This window comes from Pseudochaenichthys georgianus, chromosome 24 (genome assembly GCF_902827115.2).
Source record: "Pseudochaenichthys georgianus chromosome 24, fPseGeo1.2, whole genome shotgun sequence".
NCBI classification, from domain to species: Eukaryota; Metazoa; Chordata; class Actinopteri; order Perciformes; family Channichthyidae; genus Pseudochaenichthys; species Pseudochaenichthys georgianus.
In genome coordinates, this window is record NC_047526.1 from 24,247,808 (window position 1) to 24,260,698 (window position 12,891).

Below are 12,891 nucleotides of genomic sequence, written 5' to 3' on the forward strand. Positions count from 1 at the left end.
ATATCGTGGAGAGAGGGATATTTTTTGATCAAAGAGCTCTCTTACCTGTCTGCCCTCCAGTTCAATTTGAAAGTTCTTGGCAGACTCCTGTGTGACGCGCCCACCAAAGTCCAGCTGGTACACCTGTGTGGCTTCATTCCACAGTGGCTGCTTGTTCGCCATGACGTACACGAAGCCCTGGCTGCCCAGCCCTCGGTCCTCCTTCTCGTTGGCCTTCCGACACTTTATCTCGTCCAGCTCATTGGCAGCCCTCAGGTTCCTCTTACTCTTCCAGCCCTTCTTACCACTCTGGCACTGATTGAGCAGCTCATCTCCGCTGATGAAGAGCTCTGGCTCACTCTCTGAACTGTCTTGGAACTCACTGTTGGCAGTGCCCTTACTCAGCTTCTTGGCCTTCAGCTGCTGCTCTTTCTGTCCCTTCAGCTTCTTCTTGTCCCTCCCTCCCAGCCTTGGACTAGAGATAAGGGAGTTGAAATCACCCAAAGCTCTGCTCTCCTTTTTCGACTTGCTCCCTTCAACCAAAGGCGGCACGTTAGCCTCCTCGGTGCGCCCATCCACTCGCTTGCGGTTTTTCTTTACGAACTTATCAGACCGCTGTGGGACAGGGCTCTCGGTCAAGGAGAGCACCTCCTGGAAGCCTTCCCCGGCGTCTGCCATGGCCTCCTGCAGCTCTACTGGTGGAGGTGGAGGGGGTGGGGGTGGAGGAGGAGGCGAAAGGACATTTTTGTCTACTGCCATGTGGGAAGCTTTGGGTGGTAGTGGCACTGCAGGACTGGACATAGGAGGGCAAGAGTTATATGTACCCCAAGGAGTGTGGAGGGCAATGGAGGGAATAGGGAGGCCGGCACAAGAACTTCCTCCTGGATACAGGGGTGGAAGAGGGCAGCAGGTGAGGTTTGCCAGGTTTGCATGGTAACCAGGCGGTAAGACAAGGGTTGCATCCTGCTGTGAGAAGGGTACTGGTGCAACAAGCTCCTTTGGGGAGGAGCAGGGGCGTGGAGACCCTTGGATGGGCTGTAGCTGGGCCCCAGGATAGGCAGAGGATGGAGGGTACTGGAGAGAGATTTGGTATCCTGCGGCTGCTGCAGCAGCTTGAAATGAAGCAGCACTTGGACTGGTGGGGGACTTTGGAGAAAGGACAAAAGGCAGCCTGGACACATCTAAGTGCTGAGCAGGGCTAAGAATAAGTGGAGGTGGTTTGTGGGGTCCGGGGGGTCCAGCAGGACTCAGGGTGGCTGTCCGTTCCTGAGGAACCCACACCTCCTCTGTGGCTGCTGGGTCCCACTGATAGGGAGGTGGGCGTTTCACAACTAGTCCTGATGCATCATTTCCTCCTAGCGCCAGATTCCTCAATGACTGGTTCAGCGTTTCATCCTCACTAAATGCTGAATTCACATAATCTGCCCTGTCTCTGTTACTTCCTCCTCCTGTGATCCCAGATCCTTCAAGAGCGCTCAGCAGGCTGTAAGAGGACTGCGAGGCCAGAGAAGTGGTGCTGTTGGAGTGAACAATGACTGTGCTGTGTGGTGCCCCGTTGCCCGGAGGGAAATCCTGCCTGATTATAGTTCCTCCAGCTATTCCATTAGTGCTCCCTGGGGCAGTGCTTCCGACACTAGATCCACTGCTACACTGACTGCACGTGTATAAGGCTGTTGGCACCCTCTGCTGGAAGGAGGCTGCTAGTGCACTACTACTACTGTTCTTAGCCTTCGGAGGCAGTGGTCTGGGCGCCTCCAGCATCTGAGAGACTTTGAGAGCGGCCTCTCGGCTGTTCCTCCTGAGAGTGGCGTGGATCAAACTGCTGTCAAGCCTCTGACCAGGGTTCCTGCCAACAGCACTATTCTGATTAGCCGGGTCAGGGTACGGGGGCGGGTCTCCGCTGGGTATGGAATAGCGAGGTGCGGTGAGTCTGTTGAGTGTGGCAGAGGCGTAGGGAAGCTGGTTCTTCTTGTCAGCTGAGGAGGAGGTGACCCTGAGAGTGGCGGAGCTGCCAGGTCCCTGGAGTGTGTACACATTCTGATTGCAGACAAGGCGTGTTCGAGGACGACATACTTCCTCCACATTGCCACTGCTGTCAAATGTTGTTATCCTCTCATATCCCAGGGGTGTGGGGTACTGAGCTTGTTGCTGACCTGAAGGATAAAGTGAGAACTCGCCCTTCTTTAGTGACAGTTCTCCAGGGGGAGGAGTCCCACTGGGGCCCCCTACTGATCCAGATGCAAGACTGGAGGCTGCAGCGGATGCTGAGGCGGCAGCAGCTGCTGCAGCTGCTACAGCGGCAGCCACTGTCCCGGGGTAGGGGGGCGGGGGGTTCATCTTACTGAGCTCCAGAGGGGCACTAAACACCAATGTATCGCCTTCAGCCAGCTGTTGAGTTTGCCGCATGCTTTTGATTTTCAGGAGGTGCTCGTGTTCAACCCCCAATGCTCTCTCAACCACTAAATCAGCAGGTGGATGAGGGCTCTGTATCTGCAGCGCCCCCTGCTGGAGCATCGCTGCACCTGAAGTCTGTCCGGATGACATGGAGGTAACAGGGATCTGAATTTGGAGAGGCTGCTGAAGTGGATGATGGTGCTGCTGCTGGTGCTGCTGCTGCTGCTGGTGCTGCTGCTGCTGCTGCTGCTGCTGATGTTGTTGCATCTGATGCTGCGTTTGATGTTGGTGGTGCATTTGTTGCTGCAGTTGCTGCTGAATGTGTTGATGCTGCTGTTGAATGTGTTGCTGTTGTTGTATTTGCTGCTGGAGCTGATGTTGATGCTGCTGCTGAATGTGTTGGAGCTGCTGCTGAATGTGCTGCTGCTGAAGCTGCTGCTGCTGCTGTAAGTGTTGGTGCTGAAGCATCTGCTGCTGCTGCTGTTGGAGTTGCTGCTGTTGTTGGAGCTGATGCTGCTGCTGCTGTTGGAGTGAGTGCTGCTGCTGTTGTTGGTGGTGGGGCTGAATGTGTTGTTGTTTTTGTTGTTGTTGTTGTTGCTGTTGTTGTTGTTGTTGTTGGTGCTGCTGCTGTGGATGGTGGCTTGATTGTTGTTGTGGTTGTGAAGGATGATGAGAAGGTGGAGGTCCCACCATCAGGCGTCCGATTTCTAGTCCCCCAAAGATGACCTGCCCGGGGCTGGAGTACCTGGTGGGCACGGTGTACTGGGCTGTCAGGAGGGTGTCTTGGCTTTGGTCTGACCCACCAGCTGTGGCCCCAGCAGGGGTTGCGGTGGGATTCGTTAGGACATCCAGCTGAACATTTTGATTGGCTAGGAGTGATTGGACCAGACCAATGCTTTGGGCAGGGGACATGGCCTGGGCTGGACTATGGATGGGGGCAATAGGGATGTTGACGGTGCAGGGCGGGTTGTCATCGGTGCTCCCAGCGGGGCCGGACACAGGCAGGTCATCTTCATCCTCACTGAAGACGTTGGAGCTGAAGACGGGCAGATTGATGTAGTCCATGGAGATCTTACGCACCTCTGGCAGGTAGATGGTCATCTGTCGGGGCTGCAGATGGAGGAGGCTTGTCTTATAGATGACTAAGGAGAGAGGACCAGAGATAAAGACATCAGACTTATTTAAATGTATTTATTAATTTATCGCTAAATGCTAGTTGAAAAGTTTTTGATGGGTTACCTGCACCAAGATTAGTTGGCAAGAAAGCGGCAAGCCCCACAATCTTGAATTTTGTTCCCCAAATATTGGATGTGACCTGAGCAAGGTAATTTTGCTGCAAGATGGGCACAAAGAGAATGATTTTATATATTATGTATGTCATTCCTTAAACCTGTATTGTATTTGTTGTGCTTGAAAAGTTTATGCACACTCATCCTGTGCATAGACTTCATTACACAGCACTGATCCAGAGGAAAATAACAAATTAAGCTCAAATGATTTTACTATTACCTGAGTGATGTCATCTAAAGGAAATTCCCTCCGTGTTAGACTGGGTGACCCAATTGAGGGTTTCCGTATGGGTAACCGTGGTGACCTAGAGATCTCTTGTGTAGCACGGGAAAGTTTGGGGGATTTTCTGGGATCAATGTTGATCCTGTTGGAAAAGGGACAAACTAAGTCTCTACAGAGAAGGTAGTGAATAAAAAATAAAAAGGTTTAGGCATGCATTGAACCAAAAACAGTGCAGATTTGTTACACAATGATATATGAAGGAAGGTATCAATAATTGCTGGGATGAAACTCAAATAATCTCACTTCTGATATTACATATTTTATATAGACATTTATTAAAAAGCCAAACGTTCATTCTTGTGTTTTTAAGCTGTTGGAGGAAGCTAAGATATCTGAAAGCTCTCTGCTGTCGAAGAAGCATTTAAGCTGACGCTGAATAACTGCCTAATATGTGGGAAATTCAATGTTTATTTAAAAAGAATTGTGTAACATGTAAGCCAAACCCCCTTAATACATTTCATTTTGTGTAGAGAGAACTAAACAACCTTCCACCAATCTGTAGGTCCTTCGGTCAAAATGTCAAAGTGTCCCTGGGCAAAATACTGAGTCAGTGTTTGTGTGCATGTTAATATATACTGATGAGCAGATGGCCCCTTGTACAGCAAATATGAATTTTGTATACGAAAAAAATAAACATCAAATAAAGATGACGTGCTACAGTACACACAGGTTTCTGGTTACCTGGGCAGTTTGGGGGATTTGCTCCCTCTGGATATCTTTGGAGATTTCTTGCCAACCCAGTCGTCACTCAGCTCAATGTCACTGGAGTCAGAGCAGTTACAGCTGTCAATCATGGCAGATATCAGACTGTTGCCGTATATCTCGTCTGAGGAGAAAAGACAAGATGGGGGACGAAAAAGAGGGGTACATTTTGAGTAAATGGATTGTCGATGTGTTAATTTCAACAACAAATATTTAATGAGATGCTATAATGTGTGTTCACTGTTCACTCATTTTTAATGACATCTGATTAACTTGAGAACTACATCAGGAAGAGAAGAAGGAAAAACAAATATACAGATAAAGATGATCTCTCTACTTTGGCATTTCTGAAAATACAGATGACATTGCAGGACTACTACTCCAACAACCTGGATAAAGGCATGTTCCTCATGGATTTGTATAAAACTAACTCTATGGCACAGCATTGTTCAACATTTCTAAAGATAAATATTTAATCCCATTTGGTCCAAATCTTTGTTTCAGTAGTTTCAATTCTTCTCTTTTGCCTCATTCTTATGGAGTCAGTGAACCACTGCGGTTCCAGTTTAGGTCAAGTTAATTTATTTGATGGACATTAAAGTGTGAATGGGCTGGAACCATTTCATGGCTGGCTTCATTTATCACTGCATGGAGACGGGTGCGGGTTGATTTATGAGGAACCCAGGGGCCATCAGAGCCCCCATTAAGCAGCTTTTAATTAACATGGGCGCAGTCTGCCCTATGTGACTAAAACATAGCCACTCTCTAAGTGCCAAGTCAAGGAACTCAAATAACTGGAAAAGTACTGGAGCAGGCCGATGTGTCTGAGGAATACATTTAGCAGTTTTGTTTTACTCTTACACATACAAACATTGGGTTTTATGCTAACAGGTACAGATTTATCAACAAATCAATAAGTCGATCGACAGAAAACAATTGACAAATATTTTAATACTCAAACAAATGTTGTTTTTGTGTCTGACTGATTAGACCAACCACTCTAATCAGGAACCTGTTCTTGGTGTTGCTCTGTGAAGTTGCCAATATGAAGAAAGCGCAGTTTTACCTGTTTTCCCATCTGTCTTAGGGTCCATGATGACAAACTCTGGACGCAGTTTACTTATTCGCCGGCCTTTTAGGATGGGCACCAGACCCCCGAGGTACTCCAGGTACAGAGTGTAGCAGGGCCCCCCCACCTCAGGGTTATCCTCTGTTCGCTTCATTGTACAGTGCAGACGCTCATTTCCAGCTGTCGGGTAGCTCACAAAATCACGCATGTTGTTCGGATCAGGGATGGGGGGCTGAAAAGGAAAGGGGTGTATTTGTTATGAAGGCTTATCTCAGAAGGTGAGATCTCTGACGGAATGCAATTCATTAAGTATGTATGTTATGGTTTCAATTGATCCAGTAACCCCCTGTTCGGTGTTACCTTAATGGTGGGTACAAAAGCAGTAGTGACGTAAAAACAGAGGCGGGAAGGCATGGTGAGCTTGGCAATATCTTTTTCCTCCTTCACTGCTGTGGCGATGCCCTGCTGGCAGAGTAGCTGTAGATTGGCAACGCGGTGCTCCACTCGCACTACGTAGAGCGCCGGGCCGCATGCCAAGAACAGACGGGAGTCCCGGTGTCCCCAACACAGCGTAGTGATGGGGCGCTGCAGGGTGACAGGAGACACATGGGAGAAAGGATGAGATTGTTTTGTCACATTTACAACACTACATACTGCAATACATCATTCAAATAAAGCATGAAAGATGTAAATATTAAGGGATCTAATTGGTATGGCTGTGACATATAAGTATAGAGTCCAATCTTGACAAAGGGAAATAACAAACACATACAATTCTGAGTAATGTGACTCAGGTTTGGCCCTGTTAAAGTTCACCTGTGCTGGTGTGTCCAGTGTGTAGATGTGTTCACCCTGAACGTTGTAGAACTTAACAAGGGCGCTCCTGGTAGGGGGACAGGAGTGGTCGGAGGGGAGGAGGGCCCTCTCCATCCCGGCCACCGCAAGGAGGTCCCCCTGCGAGCACCACTGCACCACCACATCTGTAACACGAGGCACAGGAGAAAAATTCATGTAATGCAGAGTAACACATGCTAACAACATTTACCAAATAAATAAAATCCTTGAGATATCATTGAATGAAACATTATTGCACACCTTTCAGCCCGGTGCGGATGAGGGTGGGAGAGAGGTCGTCGTAGTTGTTCATCAGGCTGATGTCTCCAGATGTGAAGCTGACGGTCAGCAGTGGTTTATGACTGTGCACTATGAAGAGATAAAGGACAATTTAAACATATTGAACAGGAACTGAGAAAGCAACATAACAAAGTGGTAACAATTTAAAGTACATGGTTTCAACAGCAAAGGAATAAAACAAGTTTCCACATTTAAGTATAGTGGATGTAAATAAACTAAATCAAGGGAAGGGTTACAATTACACATCTGTGCACTGAATAAAATGCAACAATTTATTTTATGTCAACTTTATATGGCAGAACAGAGAGTAAGGAAGATAACTTATTACAACCCCAATGTAACCTGACATGTAACAAGGGAGGGTCTTCATTGATTTGTCAATACATCGATTTGTCAAGAAAGAAAGAAATCAATGGTGTGAACTCTTTTTAATCATTGATTCTTCTTTCAAGGGAAACTGCAAAACATTGCCCAGTTGCAGCTTCTCAAATATGAGGATGTGCTCATTTTCATTGTCTTGATAGTAGACTGACCATATTTAGGTTTTGGATTGTTGCCCAGACTAAACAAGCAAAAATAATGGCATCACATTGGGCATTTTCCATGAGTTATTTACTTGCATTTCCAGAGTTGGCTAAAAAAAATACCGCCCGTGTGTTTGTGTGTTCTTATTTACTCTAGAGGTAGTTGGAGGCTATTAAGAGACAGACGAGGACAGTTAATTGGCAGTTGTACATATTTGTCAGTGAGTTTCCACTGTGTACATTTAATGAGAATACACAATTTCACAAACACAGGCCCAGCACATCTCCCTGCTGCACCTATAGCTGCAAACAAGTGGCATTTTCCGTAACCTGCTATAAATAGAACACCTTCAGACAACCACCCATACGTTTTCCATTAAAACAGCCTTGAGTCTGTCCTTTCTCCTAGTCCTGCAATGACCCAAATACCAACACAAATGAATTATCCACTGCTGCTTTTGATTTCAGCCAAGGCTTAGTTACTCCTTCTTAATAATAATCCATTCAGAATGGTTTTAACATTAAATGAGACATATGCTTCTTTTGTAAATGCAGAGTGTGTGTAGTGATAATGGGTCATTATATATCATGATACAGAGATTTGGAAAGGCAGAGGAGCAGGCGGCCTGGTGTCTTAGTCATGTTTTCGACTTGAGAGATAATTCCTATCGAGGCCAATCAATTACTATTGGCTAGTTCAATTAGTTTAATTAGCGAGTTAGAGCATAATCAGGCAAGCACTTTTCAGCTTTACCACATAACCCACAGTGAAAGGAAGGGAAAAAATAGCACAGCAGGAGGAGGACAGACCCTCACCAATACAGCCTTAGCAACTGGGACTAATTAAACTCAAGAGAAAAAAGGAGGCAAAAAAGGAAAACAGGAACCAATAAAATGAGGCTGTTACGTGGGCTGGTGTACACGGTGGAAGCAGCCAGGAGGTTGGAGGGCTAACCACATGCAACTCTACTATTGTGTGACTGCTCACGTCCCAGTAAAGTAGCAGTAATCAATCTATTGGCATTAGCCACCAGATTTTCTCAGGCTTACCGTTGACTGTTTTAAATACTGCCATTGAACACGTCTGTAGGCTGTCAGCAAAGGGCACTAAAAAAGGTGAGTTATTTTAGGATTAAATTAACTATATGCTTCATGAAAATCTGAAAAGGAGGTTGGTTGGAAGAGAGTCTACAGGTGGGGTGTAAATGTTTATTTGGCAACTATTCAAACCTTTTTTTTTCTCCTCTAATGTCAACAGTAGCATAAAGTCAACTGTAGCCAGGGCTGTGCAGAATGTTTAATTTGTACACGTAAAACTTCCACTTCCGTTTTTTAGACTGAAGCCAAGAAAGCAGTTCATATTTACCTAAAAAAACTGCCTTTTTATAATGTCGTTATACAGTATAAATGTAGTTTATGGTGTTGTTAGATTGTTGCTACAACGCCCCTTGTTGTTTTATTTTTTAAAAGGCTTCACGCCAACACATATAGATTAAGGCAGAACATTTTGTATTTTGTACTAGGGTTCGATCGGGACATTAAAAGGTGAACATATTCCAATGGAGTGGATTATGTTTGAAGAAGAAACAATTGAAAATAAAGTCATAAATGTATAAGTTTTGTGTTTAGACACTACAAAGAATTCATATTTTATTTGTAGATAACGCACTTCCTTTTCCAGGTAGAACCATTGATTGTCCATAATGTAAGTGTGTCGCACACAGAGCCTGGTGACGCACCCCCTTACACTGTGACATCTGCTGCTGTTATGACAACAGCTACTGCAGCATTAAAAGCAAACAGGAGGTCTAGTGGCAGCGTCAGCCCATTGTCAGGAGAGCTCCTTCTCCACCTCCTGCCCTCCATCTTTAACCGCAGCCCCCCCACCCATCTTCCATTTGGTCACACTCTCTTGTTTTAATGCGACCCTCCCTCCCCGTCTTCACAACTGGTAGAGAAGTGGGAAATATTGGAAGAGTCATCTTCTCACTTATAAAGTTTAATAAATGATGCAGATCGCCGGTGAGATCAGCATCACAAATGACCTACCCTTCTAACGATGAGCTTCAATTAATACCTCCTATACATCGACAACCCAAGAGTATACTCCAAACTATAACATGTGTTTACCTTATTTAAGAACACATTTTACTACACTGCGTAATACTAACAGGGTAAAGCAGGCATCTCAGGATTGAAATGTAATTGTGCCAAAGACCATCAAAAGTGTTCAGAAGCACTCAGTTGAACATGTAGGTGATCCAATCCACTACTTTCATGATCATTTTTCTTTTTTACATCACATTCATTTAGTATATTATTTTATTATGAATCTAATATCGATACAGAAACAAGGCACAGTTTATGTCCACGTGTACACCTGTTTCTGCGAAATAAATATTCATGAGAACACTAGGGAGGGGAGGCTACTAATCACAATATAGTGAAACCCTACCAGCCATAACTTGTGTCCTAACCTTGTGCCCCCAATTGGAAATCTTTGCCCCTTCCCTTTGGACTAAGAGCCTGAGGAAGAATTGATGGAGTCGTAAAAGATGGCGGTAAGAGGCAGGTAGAGTAACTTATGGTCCTATGTATTTTGCACAGAAGTACTTACGTATTAAACAGCAAGACTCTCTTTTAAATTATTCAGGCCGATACATTTATTTAACGTGGTTTCAAATTGGTTATCAATAATTGTGGAATTAACTAGTATTGGTATTGACTACTAGATGTTTGGTATTGGTACATCCTTACTATGTAAACCTTTATTAGTGTCCAATCCTACATCATATTATTCAGTTGTCTACTGTAGACATGATGTAAATTGCATTTTTCGCTGTGTGTGTGTGTGTCTGAACAAGCCACAAAGAGCAGTCAATTTAAATCAAACCCCGAGCAGCTTACTTTGCAGTGGAGAGTAGTCGTCAGAATCTGTGTCGCTCTCACTGCTGTCCTCCACCAGGAAACTGGGATAGTTCCAGGACATGCTGACGATGCCATCCGACTCATGCAGCAGAATGTGGGCCAGCATGCGCCCGTGGCAGTCCATCACTATCACCTGTCCATCTGCAGTACCGAACAACACCTAGAGAGAAATAGTAAAGGGTTTTAAGGGAGAGGAATAAAGAGGAAAAAATGACACACTCTAACTTGGACTTAAAGGCAGAAGATGGAAAGGAAGCTACACTTAGAAATAGACAAGAGATGACAGATAGAGTTAAGAGAAGTGCATATCACAAGGACAACAACTTGGGGAAAGAGACATAAATGGGATGAAGAGGTGAAAAAAGACATATATCCAGACTGAAGTTTGATGATGTCCAACCTGAGATGACAATTTAACAGCATGGAAGCATAAACATAGCCTAACAAAAAAATTACACTTTCAAGACAGAGCAGGGTTGCTGTCACTCAGAGATGATCTCCCTCTGGGCCGGTCGCAGCCTTCTGAATGACAAGTCCACATACTTAAAGTGGCAAATGACAACCTAAAACTTCTAAAGCTATTCAAATCAAAGGCTTGTAAAGTGGTAGGGTGAATTGTTACAATTCTGCGGGATGTGTGCGTGTTACCTGCTGGTCATCGGGGGTCCAGATCCCACAGGTAATCTGGCTTTCCAGGTTGATCTCGGAGGACCAGTGTCTCTGCCCGCTGACTGACCCCACCAGGACAAAGCCATCGCGGTAGGAGATGAGAGCCTGAGTGCCATCATGGGACCAGGTGAAGTCACTCACCTATAGGGGCCCAGATACATGAGTTGAGTAAGGAATGATGATAATGAGATGCTAGCTTTATGATTAAAAAAACAGTTGTGTAAATCAAACAGCCTTTGATGCCATTGTAACTGTCATTCTGTTATTTAGCACTGAAACAGTTCCTCGGTTCATCAAAAAGTCGATGCACAGAAAAATTCCTTGTCGATTATTTAGATAATAATTTCGTTTAATAATAAATAACGTTTTTTTCCTTTCAATTTTTGGGGGATTTTCTTCATACTGTGAATATAGTCAATTGATTATTGAGTATGTTTACTGTAAAAATGCAATATATGAATAGCAAGAATTATGAACTGGTCGTATTTAACAACACACAAATGTTTTAGGAGGCCCAGTATGCTTAGTAGCAGGGCTCTAATGATGGCAACATGAAAATCTCCAAACAGATGTTAAGAGAAGAACGGCCTCTAGGTGCTGCTAGCAAGACATTTACACCTAGTTTCATTCCAGTTTTGTGACCAGCACTGTCAGAACATTTAAATATTGACTGCCTGTTAATGTCAGTATAAATAATACACTTGAACTGAGTGACAGTATAGTGAAAGTGTCAAATAAAGTGTTATCTGTAAATCTAAACTTTTTCTGTTCATTTGCTGTTGTTGATATGTATTTTACCCATATTACTGTTCTCTATTGTGCATCTACTTGCTTTATATATGCACTCATGTTCATGAATACAATTTGTATTTCTCAACATGCATTCCATATTCTGTTTAAATGCAAAGGAAAAATGCACTTTAAATGACACATTTTGTTCACGTCCCATTTCTGTGTAATGTATTTTACCTGGGCTCCACGGTCATTGACCAACTCCACGGACCAGCGGCCCTCATACTGGATCCAGACAAAGATTCCTCCATCTGTGTCACAGGTAGCGAGTTTCTGGAAGGGTTCATTCCACCGCACCAAGACCACCTAAAAAAAAAAATGCAGAAAATATAATGAGAGGGGAGAAAAGGGACAAAAACAATGATTATAGAGACCGTCCCGTGTCCTTCTGAATGCCATTGTCTGTGACCCTGTCAGTGTTATCTAGTGAGATAAGTATTTTCAGAGAGATATGCAAATATGTATACACAGCAGTGGCCTTTCTGTCACAGAGCTTTGCCTCTCTAACTACAACAGATAATGTGAAATGATGAACAGCACAATGCCTCGTCAGAGTGCCCTTGATCTAAACTCTGAACTCTTGCCTGAACACTCGCTGTATGGCGCTCTAAATTGGGGCGTCAGCTGAAACGGCAAAGATCCAGAAAGTTAAATCCATGCTCCAACATTTCAATGAGCTAAATTTAGCATCAAACCAGACGAAAATATACCGCAAAGTGGGTTAACCTCATTTTGAAAGAGTCTCAAAGGAGCTGAAAATATCCTGAATATTACTGACTATGAGATTCAACTATTGAATCTCTCTGCAGACTGTTGTCTATATAATCAATATGTCCGTCCTTGTTTTGTTACTTGATAATGTGAATAATGAATAGCTGATCTTGTGTTTGTTTCAATGCACCGGTTATGTTTCAATTTTTTATTCTATGAAAAGCATTGTATTTGTCTAATTGTCAATTTTGGAATTAGAGGGGAATCTAATCTAAAAGAAGTGAGACACAAAATTGTTCACTGATGCATGAACGTCCCTACAGGAAATAGTGTATTGTGGATTAAAGATCAGACCGCCTCTGACACAAGAGACTCACAGATGCATGGGTTTCTGTATTTAGTAGATATAGCTATGGA

The 12,891-nt window shown here is 44.2% G+C and overlaps 1 protein-coding gene across 3 annotated transcripts in view; it reads right to left on the reverse strand.

The window, feature by feature from the left end:
* Positions 1–12,891, reverse strand: part of tulp4a (TUB like protein 4a) — a 31,618-nt gene that overhangs the window by 3,135 nt on the left and 15,592 nt on the right. For 2 of the 3 annotated variants that reach the window (XM_034076004.1, XM_034076005.1), the window contains exons 3-13: positions 11,941–12,069; positions 10,951–11,112; positions 10,282–10,462; positions 6,812–6,919; positions 6,533–6,696; positions 6,077–6,301; positions 5,714–5,948; positions 4,627–4,771; positions 3,883–4,054; positions 3,613–3,706; positions 46–3,515 (exon numbers count right to left, since the gene is read on the reverse strand). In XM_034076004.1, coding sequence (XP_033931895.1) covers positions 46–3,515; positions 3,613–3,706; positions 3,883–4,054; positions 4,627–4,771; positions 5,714–5,948; positions 6,077–6,301; positions 6,533–6,696; positions 6,812–6,919; positions 10,282–10,462; positions 10,951–11,112; positions 11,941–12,069 — 5,085 coding nt within the window. The remainder of the gene's footprint in view (positions 1–45; positions 3,516–3,612; positions 3,707–3,882; positions 4,055–4,626; positions 4,772–5,713; positions 5,949–6,076; positions 6,302–6,532; positions 6,697–6,811; positions 6,920–10,281; positions 10,463–10,950; positions 11,113–11,940; positions 12,070–12,891) is intronic. The other variant, XM_034076006.1, reaches the window with a different exon arrangement.